The sequence below is a fragment of the Triticum urartu genome, chromosome 5A, assembly GCF_056163025.1.
Source record: "Triticum urartu cultivar PI428250 chromosome 5A, HENAU_Tu73, whole genome shotgun sequence".
Lineage (NCBI taxonomy): Eukaryota > Viridiplantae > Streptophyta > Magnoliopsida > Poales > Poaceae > Triticum > Triticum urartu.
Genome location: NC_141877.1, coordinates 43887657 through 43914110, shown reverse-complemented (window position 1 = coordinate 43914110; position 26454 = coordinate 43887657). Strand labels below are relative to the sequence as shown.

Genomic DNA, 26454 nt, shown 5'->3' with positions numbered 1-26454 from the left:
GTTGAGATTTCTCTTGAACTCTTCAAAAGGCTTAACTGGCAAGGCTTTAGTGAATCCATCTGCTACTTAATCCTTGGATGGAATAAACCTTATGTCCAACTTCTTCTCTGCCACCCTTTCTCGTCCAAAATGAAAATCAATTTCAATATGTTTAGTTCTGCCATGAAAGACTGGATTAGCAGAGAGATAGGTGGCTCTCAAATTGTCACACCACAAACATGAAATACGACGTTGCTTAATTCCCAACTCATTAAGCAATGATTCTATCCAAATGATCTCAGCAGTAGCATTTGCTAATGACTTGTATTCAGCCTCTATACTTGACCTTGACACTGTTGGTTGTTTTCTAGCACTCTAAGAAATAAGATTTGAACCAAAGAATACTGCAAATCCTCCAGTTGACTTTCTGTCATCACTACATCCTGCCCAATCAGCATCAAAGAAAGCACTAATAAGAGAAGAACTAGAACATCTGAACTGAAGTCCCAAACTCACTGTGTGCTTAATATATCGTACAATCCTCTTGACAGCTGTCCAATGAGTGGAGGTAGGAGCATGTAGATATTGACAAACCTTGTTTACAGCAAATGATATGTATGGCTGTGTCAAAGTCAAATATTGTAGAGCTCCAACAATACTTCTATATTCTGTGCTCTCCTCTTCCTTAAGTGGTTCACCTTCATGTGCTGAAAGTTGTTCCGAAGAAGACAATGGTGTGGGTGAAGGCTTGCAATCTCTCATTCCCATACGAGTTAGAAGTTCAGTGGCATATTTTTCCTGACTTAACACTATGCCATCTTGAATCTTCTTAACTTCAATACCTAGGAAGAAGTGTAAATCACCAAGATCTTTTAAAGCAAATTCTGAGCTTAAATCATGCAATAAAGCATTAGTGGCATCTTGTGAGGAGCTTGCAACTATGATGTCATCAACATAAATGAGCACAAACATGGCAACATTTGCTTTGTTATAGATGAAGAGAGACGTGTCAGCCTTGGACGCAACAAAGCCAAGATGCTTCAACTGTGAGCTCAACCTTGAGAACCATGCTCTAGGGGACTGTTTCAGACCATAAAGAGCTTTGTCAAGTTTGCAAACATAGTGAGGTGCTTGTTTGTTTTCATACCCTGGTGGTTGCCTCATATAGACCTCCTTTTTCAAAACACCATGCAAAAACACGTTCTGAACATCTAGCTGTCTAAGGCTCCATCCCTTGGAAACAGCAATGGCTAGCACAAGTCTTATGGTAGCAGCTTTCACAACAGGACTAAAAGTGTCCTCATAATCAATACCATAACGTTGCTTAAATCCTTTTGCAACTAAACGTGCCTTGTACCTATCAATGGAGCCATCTGCTTTTCTCTTGATTATATAAACCCATTTGCAATCAATGATATTTTTACCTCTTTGACTTGGCACCAAGCGCCATGTTTTATTCTTTATGAGTGCACCATATTCTTCATCCATAGCCTTTTTCCACTTAGGATCTCCAAGTGCATCACTTAATTTTGCTGGTTCACCTGAAATACACAACATGCCATATAGTATAGTGCCATCCGTTCTTATTTTTGGATTTCTAATACCTTTTTGTAGACGAGTCATAACCCTTGGAGAAGTGGCGAGTTGGCGTTGTGATTGCACAGGAGGCTGCACAATTTGACTGTTCACAGATGATCCAGAAGATCCTTCCAAGTGTGCAGACTCGGTAGACGCAGACGATCCTGTGGTCATAGGTGTGGCTGATCCAAAACTGAAATTATCCTGGGTCGCGGTATTTCTATCTGCAGAAGATCCTGCTGTTGTTGTCGGTTGCATGCGCACATGGAGCATGTCGCTGTCCTGGGCTGCACGCGCGTGGCCCGCGCACTCCCGCGTGATGATGCGGCACCCATGGACTGGCCCGCTGCTGTTGTCGGGTCGGCCTGGCCCACCTGGAAACCGCTGCTGTCGGGGGTGTGATCCAAGGAGGATCTGCGTGAGCGATCCGAGCCTGGCAGCCGCACAGGCGTGACAGGCGCCGCCAGATCTTCCTCGTGGTCTGCACCGACCCCTTCTTCTCCGTTCACATGAAATAATGGTTCATTTTGAGCCGGATTTTCATGATTTTGATCATTTTGAGCCAAATTTTCTTTAGGTACCTGCACAGGCATAACAGTAGAAGTAGAGGCAGGAATATTTTCGTCAGATTGGTCGGCGCAATTGTTATCACCCCCTTGATCAAAATCCGGAAGAAGCAATATTTCTTTTCGAAGGAGGGCTCCGGCATTTGGATGAAGAGACTCAAAAGGAAAGACTGATTCATCAAAGATGACATCTCTAGAGATGTAGACCCTACCAGTGGAGACATCAAGGCATTTAACCCCTTTGTGCATAGGACTGTATCCTAAAAAGACACATTTTTTGGAACGAAACGCAAGTTTGCGTGTATTATAGGGTCTAAGATTTGGCCAACAAGCACAACCAAAAATACGAAGAGATGTGTAATCTGGAGTAACACCAAAGAGACGTGTTATAGGCTTCTCAAATTTTATGACGTTGCTTGGACGAATATTGATGAGATATGTGGCAGTGAGAAAAGCTTCATCCCAGAATTTGAGAGGCATAGACGCATGAGCTAACAGTGCGAGTCCTACTTCAACAATATGACGATGTTTTCGTTCGGCAGAGCCATTTTGTTGGTGAGCATGTGGGCAAGAGACATGATGTGAAATTCCAATTTTTTGAAAAAAGGAATTGAGTTTCGCATACTCACCACCCCAGTCAGTTTGCATAGCAAGGATTTTGCAGTTTAGTTGGCGTTCAACAAGATTTTGAAAATTACTAAAGACTTGGAATACATCGGATCTTTTCTTTAGCAAATAAATCCAAGTAAACTTACTATAATCATCAATAAAGCTTACATAATATGAGAATCTACCAACTGATGTAGGGCTGGTCCCCACACGTCTGAAAAGATAAGTTGCAAAGGAGCAGTGGATACACTGGTAGAGGTAGGATATGGTAATTGATGACTCTTAGCTTGTTGACACGCATCACAAACTGTCTCAACACTAGACTCATAAGGAAGTTTATTTCTACTAAGAACATGTTGAACGATAGTTGAAGAAGGATGACCCAGACGACGATGCCACTTTGCCGATGATGGTTTGGTGACACTCCATGCTTGTTTATTTGATGATGAAGAAACTGATGATATGAGCGGGTAGAGACCTCCCTCGCATTTTCCTCTAAGAATTACTCTCCTCGTTGCCAAATCCTTAACCACAAAAGAATAAGGATAGAATATTATGAGAACTTTGTTGTCAAGAGTAAAACGATGAACTGAAACAAGATTCTTTGAGGCATCAGGAACATGTAAGACATTGTTTAGATGCAAATTTTTCTCAAGGGTTTTAACAATTGAGTTACCAATGTGAGTGATATCCATACCCTTTCCACTTGCCGTGTGCACTTGGTCACCTCCGTGGTATCTTTCTCGCATTGTCAACTTGTCGAGTTCGCCCGTGATGTGCTCGGTGGCGCCTGAATCTGCATACCAGTTCGTGTCAATCCCGTAGGAGTTGGTGATGAGATTTGCCGCCTTCTTTTCTTCCTGGTCCTCGTCATACCGATGCCAGCAAGCTCTTGCACCACCAGCATGGAATTTGTAGCAGATCTGACATTCGAGATAGTCCCCTTCTTGTTGCTGTTGCTGTTGTGGTTGCGGACGCGGGCGTTGTTGATAGCCACCTCTGCCACCGCCACGAGTAGGAGAGGGAGAGGCGTGATTGCCACGGCCGCGCCCCCTGTTCCCTCGCCCACGGCCGCCTCTAGGACGAGACTGACCACGCCCCCTGTAGACAGCGTTAACAGATGAGCGGAAGCCGGATGGCCCATCGCCGAGCATCTCCATCCTTTGATCAAAAGCACATATCTGCGCGAAGAGATCGTCGACGGTGATGGAGTTCTTGATGGCGCCAACTGCTGCAACGATGGGATCATAGTCTCGATCGAGCCCGGCAAGGATGTAGTCGACCATCTCTGGATCGCTCACCGGACGGCCAGCCGCAGCGAGTTCATCGCCGAGGCTCTTCATCTTGGCCATGGAGGTGTTGCTCGACATGTTTCCCTTCTTTGTGTTGGCGATGGCGATCCTCAGATTGGTTATTCGAGACTGTGACTGCGAGGCGAACAGAGTCGTAAGAGCTGTCCAAAGGTCGAAGGTGTTCTCCTTACCGATGACCTGTGCAAGAATTTCTTGCGATAGCGAGTTCCACAGGTAGCTCAGAACCTGCTGATCCTTTGCCAGCCACGGACCATACAAGGGATTGGGCCCTGTTGCCGTGGTCTTGTCCGCTTGAGCGATCTCCACCGTCTTTGGTGGTGCGGCGTCGCTGCCATCCAAGAGACCGGTCACCTGCGCACCTCGCAAGGCCGGCATTACTTGGGCCTTCCAAAGGAGGTAGTTCCCCCTTGTTAGCTTCTCGGTTGGAGGTGCGCCCAGGTTGAGGGAAGCAACGCCCGAGGTGGAGGCCATGGCGATAGATGAGTTTTTTTGTTTCGCTAGATGTTGGGGAAGAACCTTGCTCTGTATACCATGTAAAATACAATGACTGGAAGCGTTCCTACTCTCCCTTAGGAGAGCCGTGTATGTATATTTATTGAGGCAAAACCTTTGCCGTGGAGTACAAGAGATCATAGCGACCTGGTTTGTTTACAGAGAGAGAAATAGAGATAGAGCTGGATACGGGAGAGGAAGAGAAGAGGATAGTTGAGATTACATAGCGTGAATAACTCAAACTCTAACAATCATCACATCACATGCATGCTTGTGCACGGACCGCACTCCCTTTTCTCTCCCAAGTAGCTAGTGCTCCGGCGCCGCCAAAACTCCTTGGGAAAGAAGCATGCACAAAAAGGCATCCGACCAGGCACGGTGAGTCCCCTCCGCCTCCGCCATCATCTTGCAAACTCTCTATCAGTGCGTGCTTCTCTTATTTTTCTCGCCTACACTCGATCCAAATGCTGGAACTAGCGAGCTAGTCTAGTGTGTGCTCTGCTTTCTCGCTGAAATCTTTCTTCATGTTCCTTTTGCACGCAGAAAATTGAACGAGGGAACTTGCCGCTGCCGTGCGTAGCTTGCTCGGAATCCACACCATGGACGGCAAGAAGACGCCTGCTCCGCTGCCTTCGACCGTGGCCAAGAGGAAGACGGCGATCCCGGTACTGAATGGTGTATGGTACTGTATGGTGTTGGTCTCACTGGTTGCCGTCCTCGTTCGTCCTGCAGTGCGTGCCACTGACAGACGCGCAGAACGCCGAGCTGAGCGCCCTCTGGCTCGGGATGCTGTGCAGCGCCGCGATTCAGGCGGCCGCGGCGGTGCTGGCTCCGCTGCTCCCGTGCGGTCGCGGTCACCATCGTCGGCCACTACAAGTACGCCGTCGCCTTCGGCCTCCTCATCGCCGCCAACCCAGGATTATTCCTATTGGGCAGGATCGCCCGCACCGTGGCCATCGTCTACTTGGCGTGGGGGCGACCTCGTCCACTTGCTGGATTAGCCTGGATTGTGGTCGTCTTTGATGTAGTGTTCGTCATTTTCTCTCTACTATTCGACCTTTTCTGTGAAATTGCCGCAGTTTCATCCACGATCCAGACGATGCACGCACGGTCTCGTTCCTGCATTTTTTGTTTTCTCTTCCTGAATTTTCGATCCTGGCTGGACGAGAGCAACTCCTCTACCTAGTATCACGGTGACCAGAGGAGCAGATTCCTGTTGTTGAACTAAACATGCTGCTGAATTCGACAACTGGGATATATAGGACAAGTATCTGCAGTGCAGTCTGTGTGCTCTGCTGTGTGGGTTGACGGGTACGAATTCCTCTTCTTGCACATGCCTGCTTTAATTTGTTGTATAGGACAAGCATATGATAAAGTTAAATGGCCTTTCCTTCAACAAGCTTTGCATATGAAAGATTTTGATCCAGCCTGGAGAAGCCAGATTGATTCCTTTATGCAAAAAGGGAGTGTCGGGATTAAGGCGAATGATGACGTAGGACACTATTTCCAAACACACAAGGGGCTAAGGCAAGGAGACCCTATGTCACCGATCCTATTTAACATAGTGGTTGATATGCTGACTATTTTAATAGATCGGGCAAAGGATGCAGGGCAGGTAGGTGGCCTGGTTCCACATCTAGTTGACGGCGAGATTTCCATTCTTCAGTATGCTGATGATACTATCATCTTTATGGAGCACGACTTGGCGAAAGCAAGAAACATGAAGCTGCTGTTATGCTTATTTGAACAATTGTCTGGGTTCAAAATCAACTTCCACAAGAGCGAATTGTTTTGCTTTGGAAGAGCAAATGATGACCGGGAGACGTATCAACAATTGTTCGGATGTGAATTCGGCTCATTACCGTTTACGTATTTAGATATACCCATTCATCATCGTAAGCCGACTAATATTTAGTGGAAATGCATCGAGGATCGTTTTGAAAAGAAACTGAGCTGTTGGAAAGGGAAGCTCATGTCATACAGAGGACGATTGATTCTGATTAATTCGGTCCTTACCAGTATGCCTATGTTTCTCTTATCCTTTTTCCTGGTTCCGGTGGGCGTCAGGAAAAGGTTAGATTTCTATCGATCTCGATTCTTTTGGCAAAATGATGAGCTTAAACGAAAGTATAGACTTGCTTAGTGGGATATTATCTGTAGGCCTAAGGACCAAGGAGGTTTAGGTATTGAAAATCTGGAAGTCAAAAACATGTCTCCTTAGCAAGTGGCTATTTAAGCTGTCATCTGAGACGGAGGCTACTTAAGCACAGATTTTGCGTAATAAGTATCTTTATACTAAAACCTTGGCTCAGGTGAATGTGAGGCCTTCCGACTCACCCTTTTGAAAGGGTTTGATGAGAGTAAAACAACTCTTTTTCAACAAGACGAAATTTATTGTTGGGAATGGTGCCACTACGAGGTTTTGGGAGGATACGTGGCTTGGGGAGACCCCCCTTGCACTTCAATATCCTACATTGTACAACATTGTCCGACGTAGAGAAGCCTACGCTGCAAATGTTTTACAGTCCGCTCCACTCAATATTAGTTTTAGACGGACGCTAGTTGGAAATCGTTGGGAGGCCTGGCTCCATCTCGTTAGACGTTTAATGGAAGTCCGGCTATCTCAGCAGCCAGATCAGCTGCATTGGAAACTTACTAAGAACGGAGTGTTCTCGGTCAAATCAATGTATCTGGATGTCATTAACTCTAGCGTCATCCCTACCACGTTACAAGTTTGGAAAGTTAAGGTACCCTTACGTATCAAAGTGTTTATGTAGTTTGTGCATAAACAAGTCATTTTGACTAAGGATAACCTTGCAAAACGTAATTGGGTGGGCTCGTCTAGATGTAGCTTTTGTGATCATAACAAAAACATCAAACACCTCTTTCTCGATTGTCCGTTGGCTAAGATTCTGTGGCGGTCGATTCATATTGCGTTTAATATTAGTCAGCCCACCTCTATCAACATGTTATTTCGAACATGGTTTGATGGGGTTGATTCTGATTATGCAAGACACATTCGGGTTGACGTTTGTGCTTTATTGTGGGCAGTATGAAACTGCAGAAATGATTTAGTCTTTAACAGATCAACAAACATTCACTTTTTGCAGGTTATCTTCAGGGCCACGGCGTTCATCCGTATGTGGTCGCTACTCACTCCAACGAAGGCCAGGGAGCGTTTGGTTACTGCGTCTACCCAATGGGAGATGGTAGCTCGGGATTTTTTCAACCGGTTTGAATGGGGGTCATGTAGTAGGATAGGCATGTAGTGCTCTTATTGTTTTGCCAGCCGGTTGTGGCTTTGGGTCTTACCTCTTTTGAGCTTTTGTTTATGTTTGCACTATGACCTTCCGAGACTTTGTTACTGGATTATCTTTTTAATAATATAAGCCGTATGCATCTTTCTGATGCAGATTCAGAAACTGAGGTACACCCCCTTTTCAAAAAAAACACAATGATGACAAGAACAAACTTAAGTACACGAAGAGCCCCATTTCTGAGTTGGTGGCACGGTACGAATTACTCTACTTGTACATGTGTCATCTGTGTGTGCTCTGCTGTCTGAAATTCAGAGCTGGAATACTCGTATTTGGGACAACATATGTCTGTGATTCACAAGTTAATGACCCTAGGAAGGGCATATACAGCAGAATTGCAGTTGTAAACAAGATGTATGTGTGATTCACAAGTTAATGTATAACATGCATGCAAAGAAGGTATATCCGTGATTCAGAAATTAAAGGCGTTGAAAACAGGGTACAGAAGCAACATTGCTGGCAAAAATGCAAAGCAGGGCTTGTGTAACATGCATGTAATCTGAAATACAGTATGTTTCTCTGCACCTCCTTTCCTTGTCTCCAGAAACACATTCACGTAAGAGAGCAAGATCACAGTCTAAAGACTATGCATCGGAAGTTTATCTGTGCAGAATTCTACAGAACCTGACTAACCCTAGGATGCATTGGCACAACTCTAGAAAACTTCTTGACCAGACACAACTAGGTAGCAATCTGAAACTTAGCCCATCAACCAACAGAAACTAGCTTAGCCCAGCAACCAACTCTCGAAAAACTGCTTGATGAGACACAATTCAAGGAAACAAACTAGTACCTAGTAACTTGAAAAAAAATAGTAGGAACTACTGATAAACTCTAGAAACTAACTTAACCCAGCTACCAACATTTCTGTCATAAGCGGGAATTTAACTGAGGTGAGTTCATGAGTCAAAGCCGAAAAGGCGGAAATATCAAATAGTTTCAGTTAGCCTGATCCTGTATTTGAATGACATTCCTCCTGCATGATCAACGGTGCAAAAATATAACATGCAGTTGATCAATCACGCACACAATGATGAGCAGAACGAACTGACGTGCAGATAACCAAACCCATCACAGGATCATCCAGTTTACTACACCTTAACAGACCAGAAACAAAATTATCACCCTAAGTTGACGACGAGTCCAAAACGAAAGGGGAATACCAAAGACTTTCAGTTAGGAATTTAGCATGATCCTATATGACATTCGCGCTGCATAATCCATGGTGCAAAACACATAAATATGCAGATGGTAAGGATGACCGGAACGAACAAACTGAACTAGACAAAGATCCTGCAGATCAAACCATCACGATATCGCCTGCAAACTCAACTAGTATAGTACGTATATCTTAACAGAACAAGAATGAAACTATCACAGCAGTGAGTTTGGGGCATCCGGTCCTGTGCCTGATCATCAAACTGGACAACATTCCTTGTATATATGCATGCATAGGATGATTCAAGGTACAATTTCGAAGTGAACCGAGCCATCTAAACAGTAACTGATGCATGCAGCAACAAAATTAGCACAAGCAAGAACACAAGTTCAGCAAACAGTCGGAACAGAGCAACGAGAAGATGAATAAAAATCGCACCAATCTACATCTTAACAGACCACAAACAAGATGATCACCGTAAGTTCATCTTACAATAGTGAACAGAGGGAGTACATCTTAAGACTTAAGAGAAAGAACAAGCACAAAATGATCGCTGCAACAAGTTTGGGGCAGCAGTGCCTATGCCTGATTAAACACACATGCGGTTCAAACTTCAAAAATAATCTTAGAACAACCGTCCCATGCATGCACGGTGACGGCAAGATTCAGAGCACAAGTTGGAAATAAGCAGAGCCATCTTAAACGCTAGCGGATGCATGCAGGAACGGAATTAGCACAACCAAGACAAGTAGTAAATGTATGCAGGAATCTCTGAATTACATCTTCGCTTTAATTAGCAGAACTATTTTCCTCTGCACTTTCGTTCCTAGTTTCAAAAAACACATGAAGGCAGCAAGATTGCAGGCTAAAGATCATGATGAGACGTTTATCGGTACATAATTTTACAGAACCTGTAAGTTGCATTTGCACAAGTATAGACCAGCAAGTAAGTTAAAACTAGGAAACTAGTTTCATTTGCATTTTTCAACTAGGAAACTACCTAGTAGGCTGAAACTTTTTAGCCCAGCAACAAACTCTGGAAAACTATTTAATCAGACACAACTCTAGGAAACAAACTACCAAGTACTCCCTCTGTAAACTAATATAAGAGCGTTTAGATTACTAAAGTAGTGTTCTAAATGCTCTTATATTAGTTTACGGAGGGAGTAACATGACAGAAACTAGCAGGAACCAACCAATGAACTGATGAAATACTAAAACTTAGCCGAGCAACAGATATTCCTGTCATACACTGGAATTTAAGTGAGGTAAAGTCCATGAGTCAAAACAAGCATATGAAGTTGATCAATCATGTTCACAACGGTGATGATAACAAACTGAAGTATGCACAAAGAAACAGCACATTAAATCATCACAGGATCATCCATCTACATCTTAAGAGAACAGAAACAAAGTGATCACTGTATGTTCATGAGACAAAAGGGGAATATCAAGAATTTTCGGTTAGCTTGAGCGTGTATGACAATCACAGTGCATAATCCATGGCGCAAAACACAGAACAAACTGAGGCCCACAAACATCCTGCGGCTCAAACCATCTGAGGATCATCTGCAAACTCAATTTAGTAGTAGTACTGTACATCTTAGCAGGACAACAACAAAATTATCACCATCTGAGTTTGGGAATCCTACCAACTGAACACCATTCCTTATATGCATGCGTGGGAAGACTCAGAGTAAAATTGGAAGTAAATTGAGCCATGTAAACAGTAAAAAAATTTAGCACAAGCAAGAACAGAAGTTCAGCAAACAGCCGGAGCAGAGCAATTTATATAACATTCACGCTGTATAATCCATGGTGCAAAACACATAAATATGCAGATGGTAAGGATGACCAGAACAAACAAACTGAAGTAGACAAAGATCCTCCACACCAAACCATGACAAGATCATCTGCAAAGTCAATTTAATACTACATCTTAACAGAACAATAATAAAACTATCAATGCAGTGTGTTTGGGGCATCCTTGTATGCATGCGTAGGATGATTCAGATTTCAAAGTAAAAACTGGACGTGAATTAAGCACAAGCAAGAACAGTAACTGATGAATGCAGGAACAAAAGTATAGCACAAGCAAGAACAAAAGTATAGCACACGGTCAGAACAGAGCAACGAGAAGATGAATCGAATTCGCATCAAAATTCATTCAAGACGCACTGGATAAGCTAGGCAACAACCATTCGGTGCCACAAAATGTACTCATCACCACGATACGACTGCTCAATCTCTCATCTGAACCTCTATTGAACTAACTAAACGACTGTCCAAATCACTCATCCAAAGCACTACGCACTAGTAGCAGTAAATCCTCCATGGCTAGAAACATAACAGAGCAAAAGGATCGAGACGACTCACGTACGCATCACTCGCCATGAGCTACTTGCCTCTTGGGAGAGGTGATCGCCGACGCTGACGAGGCGCAGCTGCCGAAGGGTCCCCCGGTGCCGCAGGTGTCGTTCCTCTGGTCGGTGGCGGACGCGACGGCGACCGAGGCGGCGAGGTGGAGGCGGGGGAACGGCACGTAGACGCCGTGGACGGCGATGCGCGAGTTGACCACCACGTCGGGCTCCTTGATGGGTATGTAGTTGATGCGGACGGAGTTGGAGTTGGAGGAGGCCGAGTCGGTGGCGTAGTGGGTGACCACGAGGCTCTGGCCCTCGCCGGCCAGCGTGGGGAGGACCGTGCCGGGGCGGAGGCGCTGGAGGTCGGCGCGCGTGAGGCGGTGGTTGGGGACGATGTGGAAGCGCACCGCCGAGACGTAGTCGTGGCCTCCGCCGACGAAGATGGCCGGGTCGTCGAGCGCGAAGAGCGTCAGGTTGGCGTACTTCTCGAGCTCGGCGAACTTGACGCGCATGGCCAGCGCCATGAAGCCGTAGCCCCCGTCGCGGAGTCGCGCCATGGCGTCGCGGATCATGATGCGCACCACGGAGGCGGCGGTGGCCGCGGAGGCTGCGGCGGAGCGGCCGGTGAGGTGGTGGTGGTGCGGGCCGTCGAAGCAGGAGTGCGTGAGCGGGCGCAGGAAGCCGTGGAGGCCGTGGACGACGTAGCGGCCGTCGTTGTAGAGCTCGGGGTGGGACACCTCGACGCCGTCGGCGTAGATCCTGGCGTAGTGGATGCCGAAGGGGCCCCGCTCTGTGGCGACCTTGATGCAGAAGCCGACGGAGGCGGAGGGGATCTTCATGGTGGCGGCGGCGGCGAGGTCGGAGTAGGGGTAGTAGCCCATGGCGATGTGCTGCTCGAGGAGGTGGCGGCGCGAGCACATGGGGCAGGACGCCTGGAGGAAGGCGTCGGGGGCGGCGAAGACGGTGATGGCCCCAGGCCACCTCGCGAGCGGCGGCGCGCGGGCAAGGAGCGGCGCCTCCGACGCCATCTCGTTGTACCCGAGGGAGGTGAGCACCCTCGCGAGCTGCTGCAGCCCCTGCTCGGCGTCGGACACGGCGGGAGGCGGAGGCGGGCTCGAGGTGGTCGCCACCGTGGCAGGAAGCGGGAGAAGCGTGCTGGTCTTCGTCGTTGTCGTCGCTGCAGCGGGCCCCTCCTCCTGCGGCTGCGGCGTCGCCTCGGCGAGATCCGGCACCGGGAGGACGAGCGCGGGAGGCGGTGTGGCCGCCGCGTCCGTTGGCTGCGCGTCGGAGAGCACGGGGTCGACGTCGCCGGTGGCGAGCAGAGACTGGGTGTCGGCGTGGAGGTGGTTTTGGTGCATGGAGGGCGCGGCGGCAGGGACGGGGTGGAAGTGGGCGGTGGCGGTGCCGAAGGGCGAGCGGTGGTGGTGGTGGTGGGTGCGCGCGGTCTCCGGCGAGTGGGTGGCGGAGGCGGTGGATAGCACGAGGAGGAGGAGGAGGAGGAGGAGGGGTAGGCGGTGAAGATGGAGCGCCATGGCCTGTCTCTGAGCGAAGGAGCGAATCGGAATGGGAATGGGGATGGATCCGGAGGGAGGGGGTGGGGTTTAAAGCGAAGCCGGAGGAAGCCATACGTCACGTCACTCACGTAACCGTCTTGTGCCCAGAGCACAGCCTGTCAAGGGTTCTCTCACCCTTTTTTTTTCTGGTGTAGGAGCTATTCACAATCGAATTTCAAATTTGTGTGACTTGATTTAAGGGAGAACAGTGAACACAATCGCAGCTCGAGACCAAAGCCGGCAACGGCGCTGTCAGCGGCGGCGAGGCTGAGCGAGAACCTCCCCGGAGATGGGGACGATCTTGCGAGCGGTTGTGAGCGGCGGCGTAGGAGTCGGAGGCGGTGAGGGGAGGGCGAGGCGACAAAGCGGCCATGGGTGGCGGCAACAAGCGGATCATCCCATGGTGGTGGTGGTCGGTTCAGCCGAATGTAGAAGACACATGCACAAACGTACAAATAAGATCTGGGGCGGCTCAAAGAATCGACTTACACTGAAAGAAAATAAAATCAGGTGATTTGACATAAAGACATGCTTTGTTCACCCTTACTCTAATTTTGTGTTTTAACTAAAACATTCATGAATTACAAGGTGGAGCATTTCACATATGTTTGCATATGCTCTAGCAGCCATCGTATAAGACATGCCCTAAAAGAAAAGAAAAATGTTACTCCTAGTTATTTGTTTCGAGTGGATTTGATATTCAATCTGGTGCTTTTTTTTTACGAAAATGATAAATCCTGAAGGTTCGGTATTTGGCAATTGCAAGTTTAATGTTTTTAGGGCAATTTTAATGACGTGAGGATGACAGGTTTAGTTAACACACACGGTAAACTTTTTAGCAAAAAAAAGTACATTGAGCACGGAGTTGTAATGCTTGTCAGCCAAACTTGAATCACTAAAATTGCAACAAAAAATTATTTGAAATAAGGATTTATCAGGGTCCCTCAAGCATGAGGAAGTCTGTTGTCACGTTGCGCCGGATATTTCTTTTCACTTTTTCTTTTTGAGGGAAAGGATATTTCTTTTCACTTTGTACACTAGAAGCCAATGCCTGGGAGGGAGAACACGCTCGGCCTGGCCTTTCCCAGTCCAAAAGAGCTTTTGCATTGTCCCGGTCTTGTATGGGTGACGGTGAGACCAGAGGGCAGAGGGGACGACTCTGTTTCGGTGGCTCGGGTTGCTTGGTTTGGTCACGGCGATTTGGCTGGCCCACCTCCGCAGATCCAATGCATCCACTTTCCTTTTCTTGATGTCTACCCCGCCTGACAGTGGTTGTTTAAAGTTCAGCTCCAAAATTTCCAGAGATGCATATAGCAACGTGAACCAGGATGCATGGCATAGCTTTTGATAAGATTGTACGGTATATTCTTCTTCTTCTTCTTCTTCTTCTTCTTCTTCTTCTTCTTCTTCCGAATCAAGAGCAAAAGCACTTCTTAATGCACCATCAAGCTGTGGTCTATGCTAAGAGTGCAATATGAGGTCGACGGCCTCGACGATTCCTCATGGGATGAAAAAGAAATGTAATGTATTTATGCATGACATCGGCTGTTGCAGATATCGCGCCATTGAGCGAGTCGTCACATATGTTATTTCGAACATATGTAATAATATTCTTGGTTGAGAAATTGACCAAGTTGCCACAGCTAATATCATTGTGAATCTAATGAGCCAGTCGAGGTACATATGCTAGTGATTAGGAGAATGGAACCGTCATGATACCCGTGTTAAATGGGCGTGTAGATATAGCAATCCCCATGAGGGCATCTACAACGCCGGGCGCCAAGAGCAGGCGCTGGGATTAATATCCTTCCCAATCGGCAGTTAAGCCAACAAATTTTGACGTTCACCTCGGCATCGACGCAAAAGCTGGAGGCGGCCGCTTAGCTGTTTTTTCCTTACCCCACGAATAGGAACGATGAGTCCAGACGTCCAGCGATCGATTTCTGGCCGGTTTCACGAAAAGTTAGCACCTATGACTAGCGCCAAGCGTTGGGTCACGGAGGCGCTTAGCATAATTTTTATTTTAAGAAATTAATTTATCCTTCTTAAGCGTCTACCGTAGCGTCTTGCAATGGAGATGCCCTGGCACTCCCCTGCAGCGCCTCATTAGACCAGTAAGGCCCAACACGCGCGTCTATAAGTGCCTCGACGCACAATTTTTTTATTTTTCTATATCGGTTTTGCTTCCCGTTTCTTCATTTCTTTTCTGTTTTCTCCTGGTTTTTTCTGGTGTTACCTTCCTAAGATTTATATTTTATTTTTTAAAAGTGTTACTACATATTTAGAAAATGTTGTTGCAGTGTAAAATAATGTTAAACGTGTATAGAAAAATGTTTCAAATGTATAGAAAAATATAAAACATGTATGATAAATGTTGATCATTTATAAAAAAAGTTTCATATGTATATAAAAATTTAACAATGCATATATGAAAAATTAGACATCAAATAATATATTTAAAAAATGTTAAATACGCATAAAAATAATGTTTATGGTGTATAGGAAAATTTAGATTTGTATAAAAAAATTTAGATGTCAAAAAATATATATTAAAAAATGTTAATCGCGTATTTGTGAAATGTTAAATGTGTATAACATTTTTGTTCCTTATCTATATAAAAAATGTACACTGTGTGTGAAGAAGTAGATGTGGAGACATATATTAAAAAAACGTTAATTATGTATTTTAAAATATTATAAATAGAAAAATTCTTCTGATGTATACTTAAAATGTAAAATATGTTCACTTTTAAAATATAGGGACAAAAGACAAACTACTTTTAAAAAAACCAACAAATGTTCACCAGCACGAGACGAGGCACGGCGGCAAACACAAACAGAAACATTTTTGCATGAATTTTACAACTTCTAATTATGTGATGGACAATTTAAATGTGATATAGCTAAAAAATATCTAGATGACAATTATTAATTAAATCCATAGAAAAAAACACACAAACACCTTATTGTGCATTCACAAAGCATAGAATTGCAAAAAAAAGAAGAAAACGCACTCACAAGTGCTGCAGCGGATCGACACTAGTGATCACATAATAGAACCCCTAAAAAAATCAAATAATAGAAAAGAAAATGAAAAGTTTAAGGGAAAAAGTCCCAGGCACATGGGCCGTAATAACAGACACACGCTCTAGTCAACCACGTTTCAGGAGCCCACGCTAAAAAGCACGGATCTTGAGACCATGTATCCTACGGTTTAAAACTTAGATGTGAGATACTTAATTTACATCTAGATGTGATTTAGTAAAGCTGTATATTTTCGGAAATTGGCAATGGCTCCTAGGTGCATATGCACCTGGACAAACGAGGGCGTACCAATCTCGGGCTTCCTCCCGGAGTCTTGGAACGTGTCTGATTGGTGGGATAAAACACTGACAACACAGTCCAAGCAGGGTCGTCGGCGGCGCAGTGGGAGAATCATCTACACTTTATGGTCAATCTGGAAGGAGCGAAATAGGCGTGTTTTCACCGGACAAAGACTGACGCACCGTAAGATTGCCGCACTCGCCCTACATGCTATCATTCAACGGGGCCTGTCATTTACAGGATGCTTCCCAAACACGGGTATTGGCTAACTAGTTTTGGGTAGTTTTTAGTCTTTTGTAGTCCTGCAGCGGTCCCTAAAACCGCTCGCCCCTCTGTAAATTGCGCTTTTCTGCTCCTTCCCTTCTATAAAGAAAAAGGCAGTGCTCCTGCCGGTTCCTCAAAAAAAAATACACATTTTGAAAAGTTGAAATTTTTTGAACAAAAACCCCGCGTGTATATCCGGACATTCTATGTGTGTGCACAAAGTTTTCGGTGAAAAATAAGGTTTTTTGTGTCTAGTGTAAAAAAGACAATTTCTGATGGTTCATTACAACTATTCATTTTGCATTATTTAATTTTATTTACACAAGCCCCAAAATATGTCGTTTTTCACCAAAACTTTGTGCATGCACATAGAATATCCGGATATACCCGTGAGATTTTTGTTCCGAATATTTCAATTTTTTAAAATGTGTATTGCATATGCATCTAGAAGCCAAAACACCGCGTACGTATACCTGGCCGTAGTTAACAGTACTTAATACCTGGTCGCCGGGGATGTAGTAGTTGTGGAGTGCGCAGGAGAGGGTGAAGGAGCCGAGGAAGAGGCAGGCGGTGCAGAGCGCCCAAATGCCGACCAACCGGACAGCATCCGGGAACAGAGTGTGGCGAGAGGCCGTCGTCGCTTTCTTGGCCACGGTCACACTCACAGGCAGCAGATGAGGCGTCTCGCAGTCGCCGTCCATGGTGGATCCAAGCTTCTTTTGCGGGGAGTCCATGGATCCAAGCTAGCTACTAGTACAAGACCACACTATCAGCTCAATTTTCAGTCTCAGCTTGATTCAAGTTGGCCGGGAACAGGGGGACGGAGGGTGACTCACCGTCGCTGGTCGGAGCGAGGTGGGAGGTGCTTCCCTGCTCCCTATGCTTTGCGAGCGACGTGCTGATGCAGAGGGTCGTGTTGGAGTGAGCCTGGACTGGAGGCGGAGGGCTATGCTGCCTGTGCTGTTGCTTTTAAATAAGCCGATCGAGGCGCCGAGCAACGCAGCAAAGGCAAAGCTGCGGCGATTCCAGCCTGAGAGCTGAAGCAAAGCAAAGCGACGCCGCGTGGGGTGGGCCCGCCCTAGCACCCACGACGTGTCAAGCCTGAGAGTTGCGCGCACAATTTCTATCGCAGTAAAAAAACACGTACTCCCTCCGTTCCAATTTACTCGAAATCGGAACGGGGGAGTAGCTTTTTATGGCCTCATCAATAATCTGATCAGCTAGAATTCGTTTGATTTTTATTTCTATTTTTATGCTTGGATTTCGTTAGCAGTTATAATGTCAACTTTGCGTTAAATTTTTGACTGGTCATCGATGCATTCCTACAAGCCCATTCACAAGCTTATTTAGCTTTCTCAAGCTAGAATGAGAGGTGGGGCTTCAAAGGTTTACACAATTCAACTTGATCCTTGTTAAAAGAACAAAAAAGTTAATGACAATTGGTGACATGCTTTCACTAAGGAATAAAGTGGTGCGCATCAATGTGCTATCAAGCCCAAGTTTTTATTAAGGAATAAAGTAGTGATGCATCATGTGCTACTCGACACTGCAAGTTTTGTTAAGGCATAAAGTAATGAGGCATCATGCGCTATCCAACCCCCCACACTGATAGAAAAAGGGCTTGTTGTCCCGGTTCGTAAGGGTCTTTTGTCCCGGTTCTGGAACCGGGACTAAAGGGTCGGTACTAATGCCCTGTCCCTTTAATCCCGATTCAATCCAGAACCGGGACAGATGGGCCTGCACGTGGCCTGTGCGCGGAGCCCAGGTAGGAGACCCTTTGGTCCCAGTTGGTGGCACCAACCGGGACCAATAGGCATCCAGGCGTCAGTATTTCTGTGGTTGGCGTTTTTATTTTTTTTTTGAAAGGGGGGGGTTAATTTAGGTGTTTCATATATTGTGTTAGCTAGCTATAATTAATAGAGAGAAGTGTCCTTTCTTATGTCCGTGCTTGGTCGACGCTACGTACTATACATACGTATAGAGAGGACTAGACATGCTAGCTAGCTAGCTAGTAAGCAAACGAAGGAAACAGAAGATCGTCATGAACATATATGCATACAGAGAGAAGTGATATCGACCACCTCTCCTTCTCCGAGAGATTGGTCGAACAACAAGTTCTCGTATATCTATCCGACACTACCGGCTACATATATACAATAATTATCTCTTACAAATATAATCATACGGACTCAGGGTCCACATAGAATTCTCCGTCTTCAGGGATCACGTGGTCAAGAAAGAATGCCGCCAATTCCTCTTGAATTGCTCGCATGCGAGTTGGTGCTAGGAGTTCATCCCGCTTCCGAAACATCTAATTTAAAGAAGGGGGTCAATACATATATATATATATGAATGAATGAAACTCAACACAAATGATGGTAATAAAATAAAATTGTGAATGTTGTTATTTACGTACTTCATATTGTTTGTCAGTGTAGCCCCGCTCACAGGTCGTGTGGCGGATGGACTCGCAAACGTAGTATCCACAGAAATCATTCCCTTGTTCCTGCCACAACCACTTTACAAGAAATAGAGGTCAATCAAACTGATAAGCAAGAATGCCAAATGGTATTGATAAAACTAGCGCTTGAATGACTAGTAGATGCGCGGAACATGCTACTATAGTACTTACTTTCGGGTGTTTAAATTGCAGCTCCTTCGGCAGTCCCGGAGCTTTTCTGGTGAATTTTCTCCAAACCCTGACGGACAAAAAAAACAATTACTTGATATATCAGGAAATGAACAAAGTTGCTGATATGGTGGATAATGATCGATTTAACTTACTTCTCGAGTATTTGAGTTATGTCTGCATAGTCCTAGGGATCTTTTCGTCTTGAGTCTAAGACGGTTACTAGTCCCTGCTCAAGCTTAATCTCTAGGAGAATATAGTGGAAACTGCACACGCATGCATAACTCATCAATTACATTACTATAACCTTGACTAATATATAAGGGAAACCGAATACGCACAAGACAGTAACACTCACTTGAAGTTGTAAGGAAAGAGTATTATATCTTTGTTTTCATTTATTACGAACGATCGTAGCAAGTTGGCCTCGATAGCCGCAGCATGAAATTTAACCTGAGTTGCATCTATGAGATATGTGTTAATGAACCCAATATCACTGACTTGTCTTTTCTTCAATTCGGCGATCTTCAATCTGCATAATATAGTGAGGATGATTATAAATACATGCAATGAAAGAGCTGAGCTATATAGAGAGACTTAATGACAGAAGTAGTACTACTTACAGACAGTAGCAGGCGACCGTTGTTTTATCGAGGGCCAATTGATTGAAAAACTGATAGAACTCCTCAAATGGAATAGGCAACAGTTCAATTCCAATGAGGTCATGCTCCTTTTTAACTTTCACATACAAAGTACTCCTCCCCCCAGAGTCTCTGCAGATTTTCAAGTACCAATCATGCAATCTTCGCATCATCGTTGATAGAGATCTTTCATCTTTGACGAGAGGCTTCCCGTACTCGTATCTTTGTATCTGCACGTCCATGGGTTCATAATGTACATCGTCGGGCAGGTAATCTGCAAGATTGCTATAACCGGGCACCATCCTCGGATCATTAGCGACGTTGTGGCTAGGCACCTTGAGCGGGGGGCACGATTGCTTCGCTTGTTCGCCGAGCTGGGCAATTTGTTTCCCAGCTCGTCGTTCTTTCAGCCTTTGATCACTGACAGTACTTTCCGACCGCTCCGCTTTGGCAAATTCCTTTCCAATAATGCGCTCATAGTTTCCTTTCGGCGGAGACTTCGATGGTTTTGTCAGGGCAGCCAGAGTGCGCTTCGCTTTCACCGGATCTACCTTCTCCTCCGAAAGTGGATGTCTCTTTGCTTTCAACCCTTAAAACCAGTCATCCACTTCGGTTCGTGCGATCTCAGCATTCTCCTCCGGAGTCCTCTCGTATGGTAACTTCTCTGGAGTCTTCAGAGAAGGACCGAATCTGTATGTCCTCCCGCCTCTGGTTGTACTGCTAGACGCCGACCGAGCAGACGGAGCGGTTGTCTTCTTTACTTGCTTACGAGGCGGAGGAGAAGGACTACGACGCGCCGGAGCAGCCGGAGCGGCGGCAGGTCTCTTCCGCCCTTGCTGACGAGGCGGAGAAGGAGGAGGCTGGCTGCTCGGGCGCGTCGGCGCAGGCGAAGAAGGAGGCGGAGTGCCGCCACGCGCTGGAGAAGGAGCCGGTCGAGTGCCCTGATCGTCACTCACCGGAGGAGGAGGCGGTGGAGGAGGCGGAGTGCCCTGACTCGCCGGAGGAGGAGGCGGTGGAGGAGGCGGAGTGCCCTGACTTGTCGGAGGAGGAGGAGGCGGAGGCGTCCAGTTCTGAAGGTTGATGAGCTCCTTCCGCCATAGGCATGGAGTCTTCAGAGCAGACCCCAGCCTAGTCTCCCCTTCACCGGTAGGGTGGTCAAGCTGGAGGTCCTCAAATCCCTCCGTTATTTCATCCACCATCACCCTAGTATATCCTTCTGGAATCGGCCGGCAGTGAAAAGTTGCGCCGGGTTCAGTAGGATAAACAGAGCCAACAGCCGCCTTGACCTTCAAATTCATCCATTGCGTCATAAGGTGGCAATTTTGAGACTCCGTGATAGCATCCACGGGATAGCTGACAGGAGCCGTCAAGGCATGCTCCGGCTGAAGCAGCTCGGTGGAAGCCACGCTGCTTCTGCGCTGAGATGGCGGGGTAGCTTCGGGGGAAGCTTCGGCAGTATGTTTGCTACGATTTGCTTCTCGTTCCTCTATCGCGTCTGCCCTTGCTTGCAGCGCCTGCATTTGGGTCTGCTGCACTTTTTTCCTCCTCTCATGGGATTTGTAACCGCCTGCGTCCGGAAACCCAACCTTCCAATGGAGCCTGGCGTGCCTCGTGTCCGTCCAGGGTGCTCAGGATTCCCGAGGGCCATTGTGAGCTCGTCGTTCTCTCTGTCTGGAAAGAACGTCCCTTGCCGCGCTGCTTCGATATACTGCTTAAGCTTCCTGACTGGTATGTCCATTTGATCGTTCGTCCAAATGCACTTCCCTGTTACAGGGTCCAAGGTTCCGCCAGCCCCGAAGAACCAAGTCCGGCAATGGTCTGGCCAGTTAATTGTCTCTGGTTCGATCCCTTTATCAACCAGATCATTCTCAGTCTTGGCCCACTTAGGTCGGGCTACGAGGTAGCCACCTGACCCCGTGCGATGGTGATGCTTCTTCTTCGCAGCATTTTGCTTGTTTGTCGCCGACATCTTCTTACTCTTTTCCGATGTCTTGTGGGCCACAAATGCGGGCTAGTGATCTCTGATCTTCTCATATCTGCCCTTGAATTCTGGTGTCTCATCATTTTCGACAAACTTATTCAGCTTTTTCTTCCACCTCCTGAATAGTTCTGCCATCCTCTTAAAAGCAAAAGACTTGATTAATTGCTCTTTAACTGGGTTCTCTAGATTATCCTCTGGCGGTAGGGTGAAATTTGACTTTAGCTCAGTCCAAAGATCATTTTTCTGCATATCATTGACATAAGACACCTCAGGGTCTTCTGTAGCCGGCTTAAACCATTGCTGGATGCTGATCGGGATCTTGTCCCTAACCAGAACCCCGCACTGAGCAACAAATGCGTTCTTTGTTCGGATGGGTTCAATCGGTTGGCCGTCGGGCGCGATTGCTATGATCTCAAACCTTTCATCCGAGCTCAACTTTTTCTTCGGGCCTCGTCTCTTAACCGAAGTTGTGCTCGATCCGGAGGGCTAGAAAAAAGAACAAAGACTTCATTAATATGTGTACATACCAAAACAATGAATGCATCAATTAGCTAGTCAGCACAGGCTTAACTAATATATATACCTGGCCGGACTCGGTTCGGTCACCGGAGCCGTCATCACGGTCTCCTTATTGCACCGGCATTGGGTCACCGGAGCCGTCCTCATGTTCTTCTTCTTGCACCGGCATTAGGTCACCGTAGCCAGCTTCTTCACCCTCTCCTTCCAGACCATCGGTGTCGTTGAGAAACAACGAGACGGCATCACTTCCTTCTGCGATTATGTCCCTCAACAACGCTTCTTTTGCTTCGTCTCGGGCGGTGTCCATAGTTTCTACAAATATTTACAACATGGCAATTATTATTCAAACATGACAGATGGATATATTAGTGGCAAACGTAGAACTAGCTACCTAATCATAGTAAGGAATCATATATATTAATTAGTGGCCTCGACGCTGCTTCTCTAGGGTTTGGGGTGGCCTCGATAACGCTTAAGGGTTTGGGGTGGCCTCGAGAACGCTTCAAGGAGGGGGTAATATCGACCCCCCCCCCCACGTGTTGAAGCTATCGGGAGGGGGTATATATCGACAACGACAACACTACATCTATGTCCCTCGACGACCCTCGTTCCCGATAAAAAAAAGAGGAAGAAGAAGAAAAAAAAGAGGAGAAGAAAGAATAGAGGAGAAGAACTCCTCTATTCTTTCTTCTCCTCTCTTTTTTCTTCTTCCTCTTCTTTTTTTATCCTCTTCTTCCTCTCATGTTCGAGAGGATCGCCGAGGGGTCAGGAGGTTGCCTAGTGTCAAAGGATTCAACAAAACCATGTCTTCATCATTAGGCGAAAGTAACAGGTGCATGATGGTACGAAGCTCTCCAAAGTTATTTTGGAACGGAGTCCTAAATAGGATAATTCGCTTTTTGGTACAAAGTTCAGCAAGAACCTTCCAAATATCGTTATTTGGAAGGCCTTTGCTGAAATTCATACAAAAAGGCAAATTATCCTATCCGGGACACCATTCCAAAATAACTTTGGAGGACTTCGTCATGCCCTGGTTACTTCTGGCTAATGATGAAGTCATGGATTTCTTCAATACTTTGACACTAGGAAACCTCTCTCTCGACCCCTCAGCGATCCTCGAACCCTCGAACCCTCGATGACCCTGGAACCCTCGACCCCTCGGCGATCCTCTTCTTCCTCTCATGTTCGAGAGGATCGCCGAGGGGTCGGGAGGTTGCCTAGTGTCAAAGGATTCAACAAAACCATGTCTTCATCATTAGGCGAAAGTAACAGGTGCATGATGGTACAAAGCTCTCCAAAGTTATTTTGGAACGGAGTCCTAGATAGGATAATTCGCTTTTTGGTACAAAGTTTAGCAAGAACCTTCCAAATATCGTTATTTGGAAGGCCTTTGCTGAAATTCATACAAAAAGGCAAAATATCCTATCCGGGACACCATTCCAAAATAACTTTGGAGGACTTCGTCATGCCCTGGTTACTTCTGGCTAATGATGAAGCCATGGATCTCTTCAATACTTTGACACTAGGAAACCTCTCTCTCGACCCCTCGGCGATCCTTGACCCCTCGAACCCTCGACGACCCTGGAACCCTCGACCCCTCGGCAATCCTCTTCTTCCTCTCATGTTCGAGAGGATCGCCGAGGGGTCAGGAGGTTGCCTAGTGTCAAAGGATTCAACAAAACCATGTCTTCATCATTAGGCGAAAGTAACAGGTGCATGATGGTAAGAAGCTCTCCAAAGTTATTTTGGAACGGAGTCCTAGATAGGATAATTCGCTTTTTGGTACAAAGTTCAGCAAGAACCTTCCAAATATCGTTATTTGGAAGGCCTTTGCTGAAATTCCTACAAAAAGGAAAATTATCCTATCCGGGACACCATTCCAAAATAACTTTGGAGGACTTCGTCATGCCCTGGTTACTTCTGGCTAATGATGAAGCCATGGATTTCTTCAATACTTTGACACTAGGAAACCTCTCTCTCGACCCCTCGGCGATCCTCGACCCCTCGAACCCTCGATGACCCTGGAACCCTCAACCCCTCGGTGATCCTCTTCTTCCTCTCATGTTCGAGAGGATCGCCGAGGGGTCGGGAGGTTGCCTAGTGTCAAAGGATTCAACAAAACCATGTCTTCATCATTAGGCGAAAGTAACAGGTGCATGATGGTACGAAGCTCTCCAAAGTTATTTTGGAACGGGGTCCTAGATAGGATAATTCGCTTTTTGGTACAAAGTTCAGCAAGAACCTTCCAAATATCGTTATTTGGAAGGCCTTTGCTGAAATTCATACAAAAAGGCAAATTATCCTATCCGGGACACCATTCCAAAATAACTTTGGAGGACTTCGTCATGCCCTGGTTGCTTCCGGCTAATGATGAAGCCATGGATTTCTTCAATACTTTGACACTAGGAAACCTCTCATATATATCCATCTATAGCCACATACATATATAAATGGAAAAAATGCTATGAACAAAAATACATATATATCAATGCATACATCCATGGATCATCATTGCTCATATATCCATAGTCATATATAAAAACTTACTGCCTATGAACAAAAAACTTTCGATGAATAAAAAACTTTGTATAAACAAAAAAAGATTTTTGACATATTTAGCACATTCTAAATTTTCCTAACTCTTTTACAACCACAAAAATTACTCCAACTTCATGACAGTACCCACACTCCATTTCACCAAAAACCTTCTGATCCATAGTTTAAATTTTTTAAATTTCATTCAAATGAAATTTGAACCAGATTCAAATTCCTTGCTGAAAACCTATTCTAAACCAATCAAAAAATTCTGAAATTTTGCCATATACACAGAGAGCATACAACATATATACATTTTTATAAAAATGCAAACAACAAAAAATCTAAAAAAGGACATATACACGCTCCTTCTTTTCCTTCTTCTTCCTTCTTCCTCTTTTCTTCTCCAACACAACACTTTTTTTCTTAAATGTTACATATGAACATATAAAGAGCATTATACAGCATATACAGAGCATTATATATACAGTGAATATACATACATACATACATCTTAACAAAAAAAATGAAAAATAGGCCGCGGTGGTCGGCGACGACGACGATGGTTGGCGGTGGAGCTTAAGGATGGCATGCGGGGACGGCAATGAGAAGGAAAGGGGAGGAGGCAGGGGCTCACAGCGCGGGGAGAGGTCGAGGTCGCCGGCCGGAATCGGTGTGGCGGCGGACGAACGGCCTCGGGGATGAACGGGTCGTGGGAGCTGGCGTGGTGCTTCCCCGGAGCGACGGCGACAACAGGCACGGGGAGGGGTCGGGGCCGGCCTGAGGCAGAGGCGGTGGCGCATGGGGCAGCGGTGGCGTCGAGGCGGCGAGGTCGGGGCAGCGGTGGAGCGGGGCGGCGACGACATCGGGGCGGCGGTGAGGCGGACGGCGCGGGGTGGCGCGCGGCGACGGGGGCGGCGACGATGGGCGCGGGCGACGACGTCGGCGGCAACGGGGCAGAGGGCGGCGGGGCAGCGGGAGAATGAGGAACTGAATGAAAATTTCACAAGTGTTTTCTTATATACTGAGACCATTGGTCCCGGTTCGCGGAACCAACCGTGACCAATGGTCCCCTTTAGTCCTGGTTGGTGGCACCAACCGGGACCAAAGGTCTCTTTTCAGCAGCCCAAAGGGCGGGAAGCGGAGGCCTTTGGTCCCGGTTGGTGGCACCAACCGGGACGAAAGGGGGGCATTGGTCACGGTTGGTGCCACGAACCGTGACCAATGCCCCCTTTAGTCCCGGTTGGTGCCACTAACCGGGACCAATGGCCTTGTGCTGCCCCGCGTCAAAAGTTTAGTACCACCTCGCTAGCTGAGAGAGCTCAAGAGTGGTTTATAAGCGCTGCTGCGCCCACCCTCCCGAGCTCCTCTCAACTGCAGGCTTTCAGGCCTAATCTGTCACTTCAATGCCTGTGGGCCTACTGGGCCTGCTGCGGGCCTGAATCCTAGCCCATGGTAGGGTTTCTAGTTGTATTCAGCCCGTGGTGGCCCAGTAGGTGGCATTTTTTTGTTTTTTTGTTGCTTTATTTATTTTCTTTTGTTTTTTGCTTTATTTTTAAATTCTTTATGCTTTTAGTTTTAGAAAAATTATAAACTTTTTGTTAATGCCATTAGTTTTCAAATTTGAAAACA

At 46.3% G+C, this 26454-nt stretch overlaps 2 protein-coding genes across 2 annotated transcripts; both read right to left on the bottom strand.

Annotated features, from left to right (window-relative positions):
• Positions 1–354: 354 nt before the first annotated feature.
• LOC147967875 (uncharacterized) lies at positions 355–4516 on the bottom strand. The gene is made up of 4 exons (XM_087523293.1): positions 3239–4516; positions 1822–2138; positions 1606–1721; positions 355–1520 (listed from the first exon to the last, which is right to left on the bottom strand). Exons 1-4 carry the CDS (start codon positions 4514–4516, stop codon positions 355–357), a joined length of 2877 nt encoding a protein of 958 aa, XP_087379419.1.
• Positions 4517–11148: 6632 nt separating this feature from the next.
• On the bottom strand, positions 11149–15222 carry LOC125507740 (uncharacterized). The gene has a single exon (XM_048672233.2). It carries the CDS (start codon positions 12906–12908, stop codon positions 11397–11399), a length of 1512 nt encoding a protein of 503 aa, XP_048528190.2. The 5' UTR covers positions 12909–15222; the 3' UTR covers positions 11149–11396.
• Positions 15223–26454: the final 11232 nt, after the last annotated feature.

Bases quoted from the DNA above. Each gene is read 5' to 3' on its own strand.
- LOC147967875 (XM_087523293.1), bottom strand. From the start codon at position 4,516: ATGGCCTCCACCTCGGGCGTTGCTTCCCTCAACCTGGGCGCACCTCCA. The intron at 2,139-3,238 runs GTAATTCTTAGA...ATGCCTGTGCAG, and splicing joins AGGATTTGGCAACGAGGAGA to GTACCTAAAGAAAATTTGGC. The intron at 1,722-1,821 runs GTGCGCATGCAA...CTATGACCACAG, and splicing joins AGGACAGCGACATGCTCCAT to GATCGTCTGCGTCTACCGAG.
- LOC125507740 (XM_048672233.2), bottom strand. From the start codon at position 12,908: ATGGCGCTCCATCTTCACCGCCTACCCCTCCTCCTCCTCCTCCTCCTC.